At 36.3% G+C, this 20,531-nt stretch overlaps 1 protein-coding gene across 2 annotated transcripts; it reads right to left on the bottom strand.

The window, feature by feature from the left end:
• Positions 1–5,551: 5,551 nt before the first annotated feature.
• On the bottom strand, positions 5,552–16,429 carry mims1b (mitochondrial inner membrane scaffold 1b). 2 transcript variants are annotated; one of them, XR_015510445.1, is made up of 4 exons: positions 16,312–16,429; positions 13,271–13,706; positions 10,390–10,893; positions 5,552–8,726 (listed from the first exon to the last, which is right to left on the bottom strand). XR_015510445.1 is itself a non-coding variant. In NM_001013340.1 (4 exon segments), coding segments are annotated over 3 exon segments (843 nt in total). In that variant the 5' UTR covers positions 13,681–13,706; positions 16,312–16,414; the 3' UTR covers positions 6,342–6,886.
• Positions 16,430–20,531: the final 4,102 nt, after the last annotated feature.

Here is a 20,531-nt window from a genome sequence, read left to right as displayed (position 1 = left end):
TTACCCAGCTGTACTGTTGCCTTCGCTGTAACTCCGTAACCAGCTCATGCCCAAACCGCACCAGTCCTTCTTCTAATTCACAGTCAAGATCTGTCCTCCTTAGAGCGGCTCTCTGCATTCACTTTCAACACAATCATTTAGGCCCAGATAGTGGATGTAGCTCTGACCGAGAGCTCCGATCTGGTCTAGAGGTGAAGAGAAAAGCCCAAAGACTCTTCCACGCATCCCTTTAATCAGGAGACTGAAGACTGAGCCCCTGTTTTCTTAGTCTAGAACAGATGCACTTGTGAAAAGGCCATGGGGGGGTTTATTTGACTTTTATTTCCATTCGCTGGGGGTTATGGTGAAAAAAAAAAGTTTTCAAAAGCAACACACTCACCTTTATAAGCTACTCTGTTTATACTCCGAATGTTTGAGTCGGCCAATCAAAATGTGTTTGAATGCTTTTTTTAATGTTTGTGTTGGTTGGCTTTATTCTTCTGCTCATGGTGGGATTTTTTTAGTTGTTTGTTTTTCTGTGTGGACAGAAGAGATATGGCGTCTGGAAACATATGCTCCAAACCAGACTAACAGATGAACACCCTCCTCTTTATTATGTTTTCTACTGAATTTAGAACTCTAGAATGACAATAACGTTGCTAGATTTGGAATTCTAGAATCTAAACAATTGGGCTAGATTTTAAAATATTTAGAAATCTGGCAAAAATACATAGAATCATCACACTTGGATAATGTTCATCCAGTTATTTTTTCGCAGATGTATTTCTGTGAACTGCCTCATAAATCTATTTTAATTAGATTTTTCAGCCTGATCTCACTAGGAAACTTTTTACGTTTTGTCAGTTTAGTGGCTAATTCATAGGAATTTGTACGAGTTCAGTCGTACAAAAATGTACCCTAACCCCAACCGTCATTGGGTGATGAGCAAAATAGTACTAAATTGTACGAATTAGATCCTACACATTTATACGAACTAGCCACTAAATCAAAAAGTTACAAATTGCCGTGAGATTGCGTTGAATATTTATATGATGATAATAAAACAAAATCAAATTTAAGGGAAAATAAAATCATGAGTCCAATCTGTTGAGGAAAGAAAATATTTTTAACACTCCGGTAAGGAATTGAACTTGTTTTTACTTAAATTGCATTGCAAAAACCCAGTCAACAGTACTGAGTATCAATTTATATGATAACTCAGAATTCTCTTCCCAACCGCTACATTTTATGAACTGAAATAACATTCAAAATAAGTAATCAAATAAAATACAACATACAAAAAAATTAAACATCAATTTTGCTAAAATAAAAAAAAAAAAAAAAAAAAACATTTACCATCAAGTTGGTTCTATTTCTCGAATAACAATGGACAGCTTTTACAAAATCTATTTGCCTCTTGTGACAAATTCCACTATAATTTACAGTAATTGGAGATCTGGAGATTTATATATTGGCCAGCCCAGTGAACATAAATAAACATTATTGAGCATGTCTGGGGTAAGATGGAGGAGATATTGAAGATGAATTCAAAGAATCTTGATAAACTCTGGGAGTCCTGCAAGAAAGCTTTCTTTGAAATTCCAGATGACTTTATTGATACGTTATTTGAGTCATTTTAGAGATGTTTGGATGCAGTCCTCCAAGCTCATGGAAGTCATACACAATATTCATTCTTGTTCCACTGCATCATGACTCTATATTCTACACTGTACATTATTTCTGTTAGTGACGAGACTTTTGTCTAAGCAGAGTCAGACCTTGCTGTCCTAATTAAAAATCAAGGTATGATCGTATTTTATTTTGGTAAAATAAGCATAATCTAGAGATTCATACCTTGCAAAATACTGTTGCCAAAGGTTATTCAAAAATTAACTAAGTTTGTTTAATTGAGATGTGATGGTTTTATCATTTTTGCCAGATTTTACAAGCACATTTAGATAAAAAATTTCTAGCCGCTTTGTCATTTAATAGAAATGTTAACTCTAGAGCCTCATGCAGCTTCAGGCTAGATTTTTAATTCTAGAATTCCAGCAGTTAAGACAGATGTAGAATTGTTGTTTCGCTTGAACAGTGTCTAATGTTGCTCTTGTCTTTTAAGCACAGGCTTTGAAAGCTCCCTAATTCAGCATTGTCTAATAGCGAAAATGAACCATGGCTACAAAGAGCAAAGCGAGAGCACAATGTCACTGCATTCAGAACTTCATCTGATCTCTGCTTTCTGTTCAACTGTCTTGATCCTTCCATTAGTCAGTTTGCTGCTCCTGCTGTTGCTGCTGCTGCTCTGCTGCTTCTCATCTCTTGCACTTTTTTTTGCTCATCTGTATATCATCCATCCCAGTAAATGCTCCCCTTTGTCCTCCATCATTTGTTTCCATCTTAAAAGGAAGAGCTTTCTGCCGTTTTCTACTGTCCAAGGAGTTTGCATGTAACTCACGAGCTGAATTGGTGCCTATGGATCGTGTTGTTTTTTGAGCGACGTATAGGAACCCACTTGCACTCTAAAAGTTTCCCACCTTAGCTGTGCCTCACTTCCAATGGTGCTTTCTTCTTCTGTGTAATCGTTTCTTTTCTTTTTCTTTTCTTTTGTAAGGTGCTGTAAATAATGTTAGTCTGTATGCACATATCCTACCCAATGGGTAGAAACCACATAAAAAAGACATTGTTAATAATGTAACAATTTATAGTTGATATAAAGATTTTAACACGGTGGCAATGGATTTGTAAATGCCTACAGTTCAGATGTGCATTTTATTTGTTTTGATTTTTATTCTGTATTTTGCCGAACAAGGAAATTCATTAGCAGAGAAATAATTATGGTAAATACTGAACAACAGAGCATTTCATAGATTTTTTATTTTTTTTTTTTACATAAAATGAAAGAATGAAACGCTGTTCTGGAATCAGATGTTGCTATACTGCCCCAACCTTAAAACACATATTTAAGGCACACATGCATTAGGGGAGTTTTTAATAATAAAAAAAGCGTAAAGTATACTTGGGTTTCTTCACAATCAAATGCACAGCCTTTTAAATTATAACTGATTTGAGTGTATACTTCAGCCTATGTGTGCGCTACTGTATATGTGCGGTTGAATGCTCAGCCTATTATAGTATATTTTACAGCATGTGAATACATGTACTAAAAATATTTGCCCTTGTCCTGCACTTTTTCTTTCCAAAAGTTAAAAATGACAAAAATGTGTTATATTCCTTTAAATGAATATTGTTTAATTCCCTCACACATGCACTCATCATTGTGGACATCTGTTGTTTTGTAGTTTCTTTCTTTTCTTTTTTACTTAACTTCTTAAAATAACAGCCCACTTTGGTGTTGACCAATGTTATCTCTCTGCAATTCGTAACTTTTGGATTTAGTGGCTAATTTGTATTACATTGTTTAGTCTCTTTCGTTTATTTGAGTAAATTTTTTCCTCATCCACCAATGAGGTTAAGTTTAGGGATGGGATTTGTGTGTAATCCTCCTTTAAAAAAAAATCTTCATTTTTTGATGCAAGAAATTTAAATGTATCGTTCAATTCAGAAAGAAAGAAAAAAAAATCTGATCTAATTGTTTTCTGCTGATAGATCGGAGCAGTACATGTTGATGTTTTTATAGATTTTTATATTTAATAGTGTAGCTCTGACTACATTCTCAATTTAAAGAAATTGTATGAATCCGTACCAATTTGCCACTTTTCAGACAATATGTAAAATAGTTACGTTTCCTCCAGAGATTTGAACCACATGTGTTTTTAGTTGTTTTTGACAACTTATTTTGTCCACAAGGTGTCAAAACTGAACCCATTTATTATTTTACTGTAAATAATCGCAGTGAGAACTGAAGAGACTCAACAAAAAATTATTTTAAAAATAGGCCTACTAAGGACTGCAAAAATGCTAGATGCACGTTGAGAGATGTCTGCAATTCTACTTTAAATAGGTTCAAGGGGTCTGTTCTGATAGCCTCGTGGACAGTGCATGTGCAATTGTTCTTCAGGCATCCTGAGTTTTAATCCTGGTTTAGGGACCTTTGTAGATTACATTCAGTCTCTCCAACTTTCCTTCCTGTCCAAGTGCTGTCCTTTCACTATAAAGGTAAAAAGCACCAAAAATGGTAAAAAATAAATAAATAAATTACAAAAAAATATATCTTTTTGTCAGTGCAGCTGTTCGAGGGTGAATACTTGTGTCAGGAAATTAAGGAGTAAACTGACTGTTACAAATAAATTTTGTTGCTCTTTGGAAAGAAAAAGTGGACAACGACTAATGTTTCTACCAAGTTTCTTAAATGTGTTAGGCTGTGCTTATGCTTATGCTAATGAGCCAAATTACACTTTGGTCTTAAAGCGATAGTTCACCCACTTGTCCTCAACTTGTTTGTTTGTTTGTTTCTGTTGAACACTGAAAGGAAAATATAATGAAGAAATACTATGAGGGGAAAAACAGCCATTGTCTTCCATCGTATTTTTTAAGTTTCTACTATATATGGAAGTGAGTGGCTGATTTTCACGAACATTGTTCAGAATATCTTTGTGTTCAACAGAAGAGATATATTCATAAAAATGTAGAACCACTTCTAAATTGACCAACGTTAGCTACATTTTCAATTTTGGCGGTAAACTGTCCCTTCAAGTACGCGCGCTTGTTAAGTATTCCTTTGTGTGAGCGGCGCATACGTTGTGAAAAAGAAATGCATTAAAAAACTTAAGTATACTTTGTGCTGTTCAAAAGTTTTAAGTTAAAACCAGTGTATGGAAACGTTAAATATTTAGTTTCAAGTGCCAGAACGCTGAGGGATTGTGATATTGACAGTCTCGCTTCAAACAACGTTCGTCTGAATCCCGACATGATGTACATGATTTTTTTTTTCATGCCACCCTGTGTTGTGCTTCCTGTCTTTGCAAGTTTAATAATGAACCAAATGAGAGATGTAGTTTTAACATTCTTATTTTTGTTATATGCCGTATTTCAGACATTCTCGTGTATGTGGTGTATAGGAGCAAAACAAACAAACGATCGAAAAAGATTTTAAATTGCAGATATTTATGTGCCGGTGCTCCACTGTAAAGTAGCTTGTATTCGCATGTCTATAGTTATATTCCTGAAGATAATGTACATAGCGATGCCATTTTGACTACAAGCACCTGACTAACAGCAGTTGTGAGATTTTGAGCAATGTACCGAGATGCTTTTGAAGCTTTTCTTTTGTTCTTGCACAAGCACAGAGAACTAACAATGACTGAAAAGGAGGTTCGTTTAACTCTGATGCTTCTCGGGTGTCTGAAAACAGACATTCAGCATTAGAAAGCAGCACAATATCAGACCTTTTTACGGCTCGCGTTACGCCATGTTCACGTGCGTGGATGTCTTTTTACACACGCGTGCGCACATTTAATCTTTATTTAAATCTTTGTGGTTGTAATGAATAGGTTTTAAGCATAAGGTCTGTTATTGTAATGCTGTTGCTCTAATCACTGTTATAGTCCAACTTTTATGCTTGTACTTCTGCTGTTGTCCAACTGCAGTTAAACTAATAAACTAAAAGTACCAGTTTCCCATGGTTTAATTGTTTATCTTTATTAAAATGTTGTCAGATTAGCAATTAGTATTTACTCAGTGAGACACTGAGGTGACTTGAGTGTAGATTATTTACTAGAATGGGTTTTCAGTTGCTTTTCTTACCCATTGACTTTAAAGTTCAGCTACTCCATCAACACTCCTTTTGCACAAGAACTCGAATACAAACATACAAAGATAATCGTAAACTATTAAATACAGTAGATACTTAACACTTGGTTATCAAGTGGAAATACTTTCAATAATTACCTTAAAACAGCTGAACTATTTTACATTCACACCAACACACAATGATTTTGGCTTAATTCCATAAACTAACACAATATCTCCTTGTGTTATTGCTAGTTCAAGTTTGTTTCTTTCCAAAACACTCAAAATACAGATTCAAGAGTGTGGAAACCTTTCGACATGATACATCCAGCGCATTTAAAGAATTACAATTCTGTCCTCATTTCAAACCTGAATGAACAAGATTGTTTAAAAAAAAAAAAAAAACTCAAAGTTGAGTCCAAATTAGTCTGGACCCCAGTGACTTTTTGAATTACTTGAAAGTCAATGGTGTCCGAACTAATTTGGACAACTGATGTTCATTATATGGTTAAATTGAGCTTTGTTAAATATCTTTTGCATTTTGCAGAACAAAGGCCATTTTTAAAAAAAGTTGCCGTTAATTTGCTCATCCTCAAGATCGTTCACATCACGTGTTTGTGAACTTAAGATTTTTGCAAAGACCAATGGTTTTTACTTCATAACATCTCAATGTATCGTCAGGAGTCATGGTTTATAATATCACCTATAAAGTCAGTCAACGTTATTGTCAATTCTGGCATGTGCAGACAAACAGAGAATAGAAATAACGTTAAGTGCTGATAGCCACAGACTTCCAATTCATCAATAACTGGACCAGTTTGTTTGTTTTTTAAACTAAAATGTCCCCATCAATATTTTAATCAAGAAAAGGCACACCTACATCTTATCTCTGATGGCCTGAGGAAGAATAAATAAATGGCAGTTTTTCATTTTTGGGTAAACAGTTCCTCTAAGTCAGGGGTGACCAAACACAGTCATGGAGGGCCGGTGTCCTGCTGATTTGAGCTCCAACTTGCTTCAACACACCTGCCATGAAGTTTCTAGTATTTCTTGTAAGAGCTTGATTAGCTGGTTCATGTGTTTGATTAGGGTTGGAGCTAAACTCTCCAGGACACTGACCCTCCAGGAGCAAGTTTAGAAATCCCTGCTCTAAGTCAACACCAGACATATTCAATATTACGCTTATGAGTTTATAACAAATAATTCTTTCCGAAGCGGGCTAGTCTGCTTTCTTACGGAAAGACATTTTGTCTTTCGTCTCCTGCAGTTTCTCAGAGAACTTGTCTTTTGTTTCTGAGAAGCGCTCTTTTGTCTCCTCCATCCGTTCTGAGAGAAGTTCTTTGGTTTCCTCCATCTTCTCTGAAAACCTCTCTTTGGTCTCCTCCATCTTTTCGGTCAGTAGTTCTCTGGTCTCCTCCATTTTGTCCTGCAGAAATTCTTTAACAGGTGGAGGAGTGGACAAGTATCCATGTTTGCGGAGGTATTGTACGGACAGAGACGTGCCGCCCATAGTGACAGTGTAGCGGGCAGGAGTAGCGAGCTGTGACAGAATAGACGAAAAGATTCAATAACAATAATGGTTATTTATACATATATACACTTAATGGACACTTTACGAGGTACACCTGTTTAACTGCTTGTTAATGACAACATCCAATCAGCCAATCACATGGCGGCAACTGAATGCATTTAGGCATGGAGATGTGTTAAGGTAAATGTTTGAAGATCAAAATGAGGATGCGAATGAGGAAGAAAGGTGAGTGATGCGACTTTAAACATGGCATGTTTGATAGTTAAAATTAACCAGAATCTCTGAGGATTGTTTTAAAGCACTTTAAGTTTATGCCACAAAAAGTATTTAAGGATTATTTACCCAATTGAAAATTTGGGCACCTTCAAGATGTTCTTTATTAGTTTCTTCTGTTGAAAATGTTTTAGAATTAAGCTGAAAAACTGTATCTATTGACTTCCTTAGTGAGAACCTAACACTATGGTACGGCAGAGCAGGGACAAGTACCATTTTTCATAAAAACCTATTTTTAAAAGATAATGTTTCAGACAGCAACTCATTACCAACTCATAAGTGTGGTCTATCAATATCAGGTGGTATTTTTGTACAAATATAGAACAACTTCAAAATAATTTCACTTTAAATTACTTTTGACCCTGTCAGTAGACAAATCGTCACCTTGGAATTATAAGGTTCTGTCTGTGTTCTGAATGACTTTGAGATATTGAGCTTCAAAGTTTTTGCATTCCATAGCAAACAGTATGTGTGTAACATTTGTTGTTTTAAATAAAATGTTATAAAATGTAAAAAAAAAAAAAATCCCATAATGTAAACAAGTTGTCATTTGATAATAATGTCTAACTTGATTTTGACAAATGTCAGATAGAACCTTATAATTCTAAGGTGAGGAAATGTAAGAACAAAATGTGTGCTAGTTTTACAGGCTTAACCTTGTTTATTTTAAACAATCTGACTATGACCTTGTTAGTTTTAACAGCAAACACTCTGTCCTTTCATCTTTACAAAAAATATTAAACTGCATTTTCAGGTTACATTTCAGTTCCATTAAATGATTCTAAAGTAAACCAAAAATACAAAACTGTATTTAGAGGACTTTTATTATTGTTGTTATTGGCAATATGCATTAATTTGGTAACATCCAAATTGAAACATTTCAAACTCTAATGTCGAACTAAAAAGTAAGGTTTGTCTATTATCAGTGGGACATAAATAATGTTACTTTTGTCCCCACAGAATCTCTTGCCATTTAAACCTGATTTACTTTTAAATGAAAAAACTCCGACCGTACAAACTTGAGGTTGTTTTGTTGCACCACATAACCAGTAGATTGATCATTGCTGTGACAGATGGAAAGAGAAATACAACTTTTTATAAGGAAAAAATAACTGCTACAACAATTTACTCTCTGCACTTTAAAATTTGAACCTAACTGCAAGACAGTAATGAAACCACATGATGAGTTCAGATGCAAAAACCTCCAAGTTCTAAAATGAGCATTTTTCTTTTAGGTTTATGATCAGTTATTTCACTTTAAAGAGCCCATATTATGGGTTTTTGAAAATTCCCCTCCATGTAGTGTGTAACACAGCTCTAAGTGAAGTGAAGTATCCAGCTAAGGCTTAAATCTGTAAGAATACAGTGTTTAAAATGGTTGATTCATCTATAAAAGAGTCGACTCATAGTGCTTCAAACGAGTCGCCTTGATACCGACTCATTAGGTGTTTCGCCATGACGTACGAACGAAACCAAGTTATTCACGTGCACGCGCAAACCCGGGAGATTTCAAACCTGAGGCCCCGCCCTCTGACGCAGAAACCCAGACACACACACACATCCACAAACACACGCACACCCACAAACACACGCACACAAACATGCCGGTCGGTTGAAGTCACACTGCAGATGGATATATTGAGTCTCTACCCAAAGATGAAACATCAGCATTATAACCAAGCAGTTGGAAACTTCTGGAAGCTACATGCTACAAAGAATACTTCATCTGAGTTTGTTAAAGGAAGGATCAGTAAAGAGTAACTGATGGACGTCAGGATGGGTTTCTTCCATTTCTCAAGTGTAAGTACGTGCGGTTATAGTTGTTGCCTCGTTTACTCTAGCTTGCAAATGTATTTAGTTGTGATTTGTTACTTGTAACCGAGTGTACTGTATCAGGTTAACTGGATATTTTATCTTATCGCGTGCAAAGTCACGTTAAAAACGCGACGCGTGCTGTTTGTTTATGGAGCTCCGTGCTAGAGTTCTGCTCCCACGATTTATTCGGAAATTTATTCCCGCGCCGCAGAAATCTGGCGCGGTGACAGCCGCGGGAATAAATTTCCGAATAAATCGCGGGAGCGGTCGGTAACGGGTTTAATTTGGGACGGGAGCGGGCTGTCTAGCAATATCACGGATATTGCTATGCGAATTAGAAAGAGAGAGTCTGCGTGGTGCTTGTGTGTGTGTGTGTTAGTGCGCACGCGCGCGTATGAGAGAGAGCGCGCGAGAGAGAGAGAGAGAGAGAGAGAGAGAGAGAGAGAGAGAGAGAGAGCGAACGAACGAACGAACGAACGAGCTTTGTGTGCTTTGTGCTGTGTGTGTGTGTTTATACAGACAGCTTGGCTGTCTGGACTGTATACTGGGTGATTTTTGGTTGTGTTCTCCGCTCTAGCGGGACCGGGCGCGGCGGGCAGAAAACGGAGCGGGTTCTCAGGCTAAAACCTGGCGGGTGCGGGCGGAAGCGGGAGCGTTGTCATCCGGAGGTGTGTGTGTGTTTTTGTGTGTGTGTGGTATGGCGAGTACACGACTGTCTCCTTCGTTCGGTTATCCGTGGCACTATCCACTCGCCATAGTGTGGCAGCTAAAATCCACGTCTACACTATCGAGCGTGCATGAACTGTGATTACTTTTTATATTGCTGATTAGCTATTGGCCATTTCCCTCTCTGATTGAAGGCAGTCGACCAATCGCGACAGACTGTCATCGGTCCAATCAGCGCAGATTAGCTCCGCGCTAAGGAGGGGTTTGGGAACAAATGAATCACTGGACGATTCATACAGGAGTCGCTGGGATAATTAGGTAAAAATAAATGCAGATTATAAGACCATGAAAGTGTTTTTTGACCTTGCATGCATATTAGACTGTTATTGGAGACCCTTACAACCAGGATATGACCCTATTTCATGTATAATATGGGCTCTTTAAAATAAAGTAAAAAGAACCTATTCATTGCCATAAAAGTGAAATTACTGAACATACAAAGAGGAAACTGACAAAAATGCTAATAAAGAAAATTTCAGAAGGCAAAAAAAGTCTTTAATTTTATTTGTTTACTTTCGTAACACGTTACTTTTATCCACGCTTTCCCCTTGTCTCCACAGGTTTTCAGCTTTTGTGTTCAACAGAAGAAAGAAACTAATAAAGATTTGGAACAAGTAAAGCATGAGTAGATGATGACAGAATGAACATTGAATGAATTGATCTCTTTATTGCAAATTGTGGGACTATCATGATGTTCCTAATAAAGTGGCTGATGGTGAGTGAATAAAATTCTTTTACATTCATACAACTTTCAATTTAGTTTCTATACCTTATACATGGCATAAGCTGTAAGTGCATAGCCACCCTGGGAATCTCGCAAAATCCCCACTATCCAATCCGGTAAACCAATGAACTCCAGAAAGGGCACCAGATTCACCCCCCTGTAGAGAACACACAATGTCATTGTAAGAGAAAAAAATGATTTGCTTTTTTAGCCTTCAAGTGTTGTTTGTTAAGCAGCCGTTGATTGTCCAGATGACATTGCTAAAGCTTGTCTGACCTGCTGAAGCTCAGACAGACTTTATCTGGTAAAACTCGTCTCCCTGCCAGCCTCACCTTAAAGCTGCGCGCTCTGAGCCAGTGTTTCCATCTTTGAAGCAGAAGCTTTCATGGCATTAATTAATTCATATCATTTAATAAATTCAAAACTCCTAAAGCTAATTCTGTGCACAAGACAACAAAGCAACATGTAGTGAAGCACAACATATCGGTTGCCTGAATATAGGTACAATATACTGATATTAATTATTTTTCTATTATTGAAGTTTGACAGAGCAAGGACGTTTTTTTCTGTAAAAAAAAAAAAAAAAGTTTTTTTGGTTTTTTTTTTGGTTCAAATTCACACATTTTAGTATATTGTACCAACATTTATGGAACCAATATGCTGTGCATCCCTACATGTCTTGTCTTAGATGGAATAAAAGCTTTTAAAGTTTTCAAATTTTATTTTAAGCTTAATATTATTAGATTTCAATTAATAATTTTATTTATTATTATTATTATTCAGGGTTTCTGCAGGTTTCAGCAAGTTAAATGTGAGACTTTAAGACATTAAGACCATTATGAATTACATTTTAGACTGGTATAGGGTTAAACGCTAAGAGGTTTTTCAAATGGCTTCGTTGGAAAAGATTTTTATTTGCCCTTTCAAACTTTGTTTTTTTAAATAATTTCAAACACTTATTAATGAATAATAATTTAATAATTTAAAAAAAATTATGTTTTAGTTAATTCTGAGCAAAATATATTTTTAAATAGTGTCAAGACAAGCAAGCTCCAGTTGTATACATACACCTTTTTCTAAATAAACTCTCTGAAAAATAAAACAAATTGAAAAATGTTTTAAAAACTAATATAAACTAAGCTTCTTCGACAGTAAACACATGGAGAACTTTTAAACAATTGTTATTGTAAGGAAAATAATTAAACCACTGTGGTAAATAGTTACAAATTATATTCTTAAATAAAGTTTTATTAAGATGAATTGTTTGTGATTGTATGGGTGTTAGTCAGATTGGGTAGCTATACATAAACAAAGGAAAATTAAGACCTGTTTAAAAAAGATTTAAGACCTACAACACTATATTTCAGTAAATGTAAGACTTTATAATGCATAAAATTTTATTTAAGATTTAAGATATTATTATTATTATTATTAGTAGTAGTAGTAGTAGTAGTAGTAGCAGTAGTAGTAGCAGAATTAAAAGAAATTGATTGGCTAAAGAACAAACCCGTTGTCCAGTGATTTGCCCAATTAACCCAACATGTGAAATTAGTTGTTAAAAATATATGTTTTTTTTTTAATTGTGCTGCTAAAAAACCCTCTTAAAAACAGCATTGTGGAAAAAAAAATACATTTCACAGAAGGGCTAATAATTTTGCCTTCAACTTTGTGCTGTTTTAACTTTAGAGTAGAGCACAATTTTAATACTGGCAATTTTTTTACAGTTGGCTATGGCTGCACAATATAGTTTCAGCATCGATATTGCAATGTGGAAATTTGCAACAGTCACATTGTCATTACTGTATTTATACGATTTATGCAAAAAAAATTAAATAAAACTTTCTTGTTATTTGTCCAAATATCTACATTTCAAAGCAAAAACACACCTCACGGGCAGATAATTGTACTTGTTTTAAGGGAAAACTCTTTTTAAATTTGGCTTATTTCTTCAGAAGATTAAAACAAAATCATGTTTACTTTGTCTCGTTTTTAGTTCAAATATCTAAAAAGTCTTAGATCTTTGAACTAAAAATGAGACAAAGCAAAGTAGGAAAAGTATTTTTTGCATTGTGATTATTTAATTTCTGTACCTGAATACTGTTAGCCTCTTCAGAAATCTGTCAAATAGAACTATTCAACTATCTTGTGAAACTGTATTCATATCGCAATAAAATCAAAATCTATCAAAAAGAAAAATAAAGTATCGCAATATCAGATTTTGCCAATATTGTACATAAGCATTTTTTTAAGTGGAGTCCTACTTTTTTTTTCTTTAGAGGCAATGCATAGAAACCTAATAAAGAATAAATGTAATTTTATGTCCTCAATTTTTCCACAACCAAAATTAAACATGAAAAAAGAGCAATGACAACTGAAAACAGATTTAAAACAAAATGTAGTTGTGGCTCTTTAGGTTATGTTTGAAAATGTAAATAGTTAACAGTGAAATAATACTTACTGGACCAAAAAAAATAAATAAATAAATCTCAATCTAATTGTGGCACTTAATTTTTCTGTTAATTTGAGTCACTTACTTCATTGCAGCATAATAGAAACTCCCAAACCACACTGTGGATGTGACGATGTGCACGGGCACCATGACTTTACCATACTGTTTAAAAGTCTTTTTAAATCTCTGGAAGATCCCAATCGATTTGTCCTGCAGAGGGTCGATATCTCCCTTATTGTGTGGGACAGGCTCTGAATCAGCCTTATAGAGGCCCTCGGTTCCTGCTAGACTCTGTGGAGGGTTTAATGGCACTTCCTCTTGTTCCTCTGTGGACGTTTTGTGGGCTTCTTTTGCCCTGATGGCATTAGTGCAGCTGAAGTAGCGAGGGCTCAGGACGGCTAAAGGAGGCTCCTGCATTGCCCAGGTGTGAGGCAGGTACACCGAACGCAGCAGGAGCAAACGCCGAAGCGTCACTGGAGCCCACAGCCGCTGCATCACACCTGACACACACACAGCGCCACCTACAGGACACATAACAACAGTTGCAATATCTGGCTGATGAGATGCACTGGAGCAGGGATGCCCAAAACGTTTCACGCTGAGTAAACTTACAAACTCAAGTTCACCAGTTCCCTTGAAAATGTGAGTCAACACAATTTTGAGAGATTCTTTGTCTCAAGTTGAAACAAAGAATCTCTCTAAATTGAGTTGACTCACAATTTCAAGGGAACTGGTGAACTTATTTGTAAGTTTAACCGATGTGAAATGTTTTACAGTTTAGCTCCTACCCTGATCAAACCCATCTGAACCAATTAATTAGGACCCGAAATCCACTTGATAATTACAGACAAGTGTGTTTGATAAGGGTTGCAACTGAAATACAGGAAGGTAGATCTCCAGGAACAGGATTGGCCACCCCTGATTTAGATGGTTCAGGTGTGTCTATCTGTGGTTGGACCTAAACTTTGCAGGAACACCAGCCCTTCAGGACCGTTTGGGCACCACTGCACTAGGACACACAGATTAAATGTTACAGATGTCCTGTAAATAGTTGTGATATAAAAAGTTGAAATATTAAAAATAAAATATCAATTTATTAAATTTTTATTTATAAAAAAAAAAAAAAACAGTATGATTGGGTAAAAATTAGAATATGTATACTATACACACACCTGTACAGCTATCTTTATGGGGATTTCCACTATTCAACGACTCGTCTATACTGTACAGACTGTATATTCAGTCCCCCTACCCCCAACCCTCACAGGAAATAATCAGCATTTTTACATTTTATAAATATTGTGATTTATGAGGAGTTTCCCTCGTGGGGATCTAAAAAATGTCCCCATGAGGTCAAATTTTACTGGGATTGCTACATATGCAGGCACTTTGTGACACACACACACACACACACACACACACACACACACACACACACACACACACACACACACACACACACACAGTGTGTTCCACAGAAAAACATAAAAACACAGAAAAACATATCAGTTTCTCTTGATTTAGCTTTCTGGATTTAAATAAATATGGGTTTGTAATATGTTTATATTTGTTTCTTTCTATACAGATCCAGTAACACTTTTTCCAAATCACAAATAAAAAATGTCAATGGAGCTTATGCACTAGTGTTTTTCAGCCAATTATGAATTTCCGGTGAAAGCTTAATGTAGCTATTTTCAATTTCATAAGGTTCCTTTTCCAGCACTGATGTTGTAACATAATTAAAATACATTCAGTTAAACAGAGTTAAGCATTCATTTAGTTGTTCAAGCATAAAGGAGATGAAAGACAGTGTAAGCACTATCTTTGTCAGGATCAGGCGAGCACAAAAACTCCATTAAAAATACTCCCGTAAAATAAACTGTCTTATATTAAGGACATGGTGTGGAAAAATATACTTTAAGGCAGTGCTGCTTGTCGGGTCTGAGACCCACTTTATATTGTATATCTATCAGGCAGTGAATATTACTGATATTTAAAGAAATCAGACCTTAAACATAGAAGTTTCATTTAAATCAATTATTTGGCTGAAAATTAAAAGTCTGTGTGCATATAGCCTATTGTAGATTTTTTTTTTCCCCCATAAAATGACAACTGGTCAGAATAACAAATGTTTTCATTATTATGGTTACTGAAAATCAGGCTTGTTTCACTAAAATATAGATTTTTTATTATTTTTATTAGATTTTTTTCTATTATTTCTATTTTTTATTATTTACTTATCTGATTGCTAAAGATATTTGTAGTGCTTTAAGTAAAAACACGTTTAAAAACTTGACACTTTTGTTATTTTATGCAAAGAAACTGCTCTACATCACAAAATGTTTACTTGTTATACTTTATATTACACAAATACTTTTAAAATTACAACATTACTTTAAAAGTTTACTTTAAATCAAAAAGTACGATGTTGACTCTTTAGGTAACTGTAAATTATTGGAAATAATGACTGAAAAGTCACACAGGTTGGACCATGGGTTGGGCATAATAAACATGCCACTGGTCAGGGTCAAGGCTCTCTCTATCAAGCAGCACACTGATTAAGTTAAAGACAGCACTGGAGGCACTTTAGAGTACTTAGGATAAAAACGAAGTAGTGCAGCCGCTAATGAGTTTAGTTTCGGCCAGATTAATTACCTGTTTATGTTTTTGCAATGGTAAGAGTAGTCCAATAAGTACACGAGTGTTTAAAGTCCAAGCATCACCGATAAACTTAAAATTACTGCTTTTTTAACCTTCTTATGAATGATATCATTAACTCAGTCACGAGCATTTCAACACATAGAATCTACCAGAAGTTAAGGAACTAAACGCCTGATATATGTTTGTTGTTATAGTAGAGTAACATCACGATAACAACAACAGCCCGCATTGTTATCGCTGCATATGCTGGACTAGAGCCAATGACATTGTGGTTGTTTATAGAGGACAGACAGAAGTAAAAATCGCAGGAGTTCAAGTTTACAGGGCCCTAATCTAAACTTCAACACACTTATTAGCTGCCAATCCTACAGGATCAGGCAACAGCTGAGACTACTCTAAACCAGTCAGTCGGAAGTTAGAAAGTTAGTTAGAAAGAGTTTGTTAGAAATGCGAACGACAACTTACATTCACGTCTGGAAGGTCTGTTCTGTGTTTATGGAGAGTCCTCGCAGAGCTCCATACCTCCAGACACATGTCATGTACACGCACGTTCTCCACAGTCGTCCACATGGAGCTGTTGCGCGCGGCATGATGGGAAGTGTAGTCCTTTTGGTACGCAAATGAGTGCGTGTTTACAATCTATGGTTGACGTGCAAAAATTTTCAAAAACTTTTATCGATGTGAGAGATTTACCTGTTCTTTCTGAATTTGGCGATGCAGTGGCACAGTAGGTGTTGTCGCCTCACAGCAAGAAGGTCGCTGGTTCAAGCCTCGGCTGGGTCAGTTGGCGTTTCTGTGTGGAGTTTGCAAGTTCTCACTGCGTTCGCGTGGGTTTCCTCCGGAAGCTCCGGTTTCCCCTACAGTCCAAAGACATGTAGTGCAGATGAATTGGGTAAGCTAAATTGTCCATAGTGTATGAGTGTGAATGAGTGCGTGTGGATGTTTCCCAGAGATGGGTTGTGGCTGGAAGGGGATCCGCTGCGTAAAAACGTGCTGGATAAGTTGGCGGTTCATTCCGCTGTGGCGACCCCAGATAAATAAAGGGACTAAGCTGAAAAGAAAATTAATGAATGTTTCTGAATTTCTGGTTAGACTTTAATATCCTTTATTCTTCATTTTGCTATATTTTATTTTTTAATACATCTTAATTCATTTGATCAATGGAATGGAGCAAGATATATGTTTTTTTTATTATATTGAAGTAATTTTGTATCTGTTTTTCTATTTGATAAGTGAGGCAATTGTTAAACGCATTACATTTTCCCTCCACAAGATGGCGGTAACGCGTCAAGCCCTAGCCTAATTTCCTGTCATTTCTTTTCCGAACTCAGCCAGAAAGAGTTTAAATCCTTATGACATTAATTCTCAATTATATTCTTCTAGACAGAATAGGCTTTCTTACAGCATTTTATTATTTATTTATTTTATTTGAGAAAATATGGCATAGCACCATAACCTTTGTATGTTTTTTAACCTCAATGGCACAGTATTGCTTTGACAAAAAAACTATATAAAGCAGAGATATTTTGTTAAAATAAACTTTAAAAAATCTGTTTTAATAAAAACAAGATAGCAAACGTAATACTTAAAACAATTAGTTTTGGTTGAATTTAAACAAACAAATTAGGTTAGACTTAATTTCATAGTTATCTCTATCCAATGAAATTCAGAAAGTTCATTCATTCATTTTCTTGTCGGCTTAGTCCCTTTATTAATCTGGGGTCGCCACAGCGGAATGAACCGCCAACTTATCCAGCAAGTTTTTACGCAGCGGATGCCCTTCCAGCCGCAACTTATCTCTGGGAAACATCCACACACACACTCATACACTACGGACAATTTAGCCTACCCAATTCACCTTTACCGCATGTCTTTGGACAGTGGGGGAAACCGGAGCACCCGGAGGAAACCCACATGAACGCAGGAAGAACATGCAAACTCTACACAGAAACGCCAACTGAGCTGAGGATCGAACCAGCGACCTTCTTGCTGTGAGGCGAACGTGCTACCCACTGCGTCGCCTTCAGAAAGTTTAATACAGTTTAATTTTTCCTGCTTAATTTTTGTTTTATGGCCAAAATTATCAATTTACTAAAATTACTACTTGCAAATGACACGTAACCAAGTTTGTTTTGAATTCATTTCAATTAAGATGCAATTTCTATCAAAATTTAAATCACTGCCTGAAGTTCTTCAACAGCACAAGTTTAAAATTGTATTTTTCATTTATTTTATTTGAGAAAATATGGCACAAGCACCTAATTAACCTCGGAATGGTACCTTGATGGGACAATATTGTTTTGACAAAAAGACTATATAAAGCAGAGATATTTTGTTAAAATGACCTATTTTGTTTAAAATTGTTTTAATAAAAACAAGATAACAAATAGGCTCTGGCAGTGATTTCAGCCCACATACTGCAAGGAATTACGGCCCATAAGTGACTCAATACTGAGCAATGCAAGAAGCAGGCAAAAACTCAACCAACCACCACAGGTCAGCCATAACTGACCCATGACCATGACAAAGCCAAAATCTACAGATATCAGCCAGACAAGAACCAAACTATAAACAGAAACGTGCAAAAACTCAGCCACAACCTATCCAAAATACTTTACCTGGTAATTTATAGTTACTGTAATTTTACTCAAGAAAGCTACTTGATACGTGTACTTTATACACCAGATGAATATATGCATGTGTCAGATCCTCCATTTCTGTACTTAGACACCAATGATCAGTGCACTTATGTTCTCTCTTCACCATGTTGAATAATGGCTGATGCTAAAAACGGAAACTATGCAGAGTTTAGTCACAAACTGTTGTCTATGATTACTAATTTTGTATATGTTAGTAATGTGGTTTGAATTTTTGGAGATGTATTCTGACTACAGACTTTGTTTACTTACCAAAGGTATTGATATAAAGATGCAAAAAAAAGTTATATCTATATAAAAATGATTAAACCGTAGACCAATGTACAGCAGTGGGTTCATGAATTGACGATGAAGGCTATTAATTATTTAAATCATATATGACAGCAGCTTAGACAATATAAAATGTGGCCTTTAACCAACATCAGTGAACTGTGAACATGGATCTTTATTTTTAAAAGCATTTTAAGGATTTTCTCACGTTCCATCTTTCCCTCACACATGAACTCCTCCAACTGGGATAAGGACATTCCTCCAACCTGGAGATGCCAAACCACCTTTTTCCAGTGGAGCAGCATGGCCTTGGACTTGGAGGTGCTGATTCTCATCCCAGCTGCATCTCACTTGGAAGCAAACCGCCCCAGTGATGCTGAAGGTCCATGTTCGATGAAGCCAACAGAACAACACCGTCTGCGAATAACAGCGATTGACAGGCAGATTGGTGCAGCGGCAGCAGTAATGTGGTCGATTTACCAGCCCGTTTTGGTAAAGGAGCTGTGCCGAAAGGAGTAGAGCCACTGCTTCTCCACATCGAGAAAAGTCAGTTGAGGTGGCTCGGGCATCTGTTTCGGATGCCTCCTGGATGCCTATATTGAGGGGTGTTCCAGGCATGTTCCATCAGGAGGAGGCCTCGGGGAAGACCTAGGACACGCTGGAAGGATTGTCTCTCAACTGGCCTGGGAACGTCTCGGGATCCCCGCAGGAGAGCAGGCGGAAGATTCTGGGAAGAGGGAAGTCAGGAGTTCTCTCCTAAGAGTGCTGCCCCTGCGACCCGGCCCCAGAAAAGCGGATGGAAAGGTGATGAAATTTTAAGCATTTAAAAAAAAATGTAGTTCAATACATACTTATTAACATTTTGACTGATTATGTGATCAAAATGACACGTAATCAATTACTTTCCAGCACTAATCATGAAATGAATCATAACTCAGATCCTCCTCTAATCAAAGCCTCATTCTTCTTCAGTAGATGTCATGTAAATGAACATATCAGGTCAACCTGATCCTTCATTATGATTTATTATTTCAGAATTGTTGATGACTAATCTGTGGACATTGATAAATCCTAATAGCGGTCATGCAAATGCATCGACGTAGTCGATTGACCCAATGCAGCTTTCACAATGAATCATTTTACTCTCTTTAAATAATTACCTTAATCAGTCTGGACTTTTACAAATGGTTTGCCAACACCAACTCTTCTTTCACAGGCTTTTATCTCCCTTTGATTTCCACACCGTTGTGCAACTAAGATAATTAAAAATTCTTCTTGTCATTTTGTCAGCTGAAGGTATGAACGACGGCAGCCTCCACGATAAATTCAAAGGAGAAAAATGAAAGAGGATTAGACAAACAGCGCAAACTGAAAAACAAGATAATGGCAACTTCATTAAATGCCATCATACATTTAGTTTGACTATCAGGGTGAATATCCATGTTTAGAGATTCATTAGTATTCTTGTGCTTTCTCTTATTGCCTGAGGTTCTCAAAATCACATCTCATGACAATTAGTGTGGTGAAACCAAACATAAAGATGGTTTCTTTATCATAACTGATTGTTTAAAAAGATAGTTCGACCAAAAATGTAAACTCTGAAACTCTTTCCCCCACAGTCCAAAAACATGCGTTACAGGTTAACTGGGTAGGCTAAATTGTCTGTATAGTGTATGAGTGTGTGTGGATGTTTCCCAGAGCTGGGTTTCGGCTGGAAGGGCATCTGCTGCATAAAACAAAAATGTGCTTGATAAGTTG

Source organism: Danio rerio, chromosome 16 (assembly GCF_052040795.2).
Source record: "Danio rerio strain M-AB ecotype USA chromosome 16, GRCz13ab, whole genome shotgun sequence".
Classification (NCBI taxonomy): Eukaryota; Metazoa; Chordata; class Actinopteri; order Cypriniformes; family Danionidae; genus Danio; species Danio rerio.
Note: the sequence above shows the minus strand (reverse complement) of the source record. Positions and strands in the feature narration are given on the sequence as shown.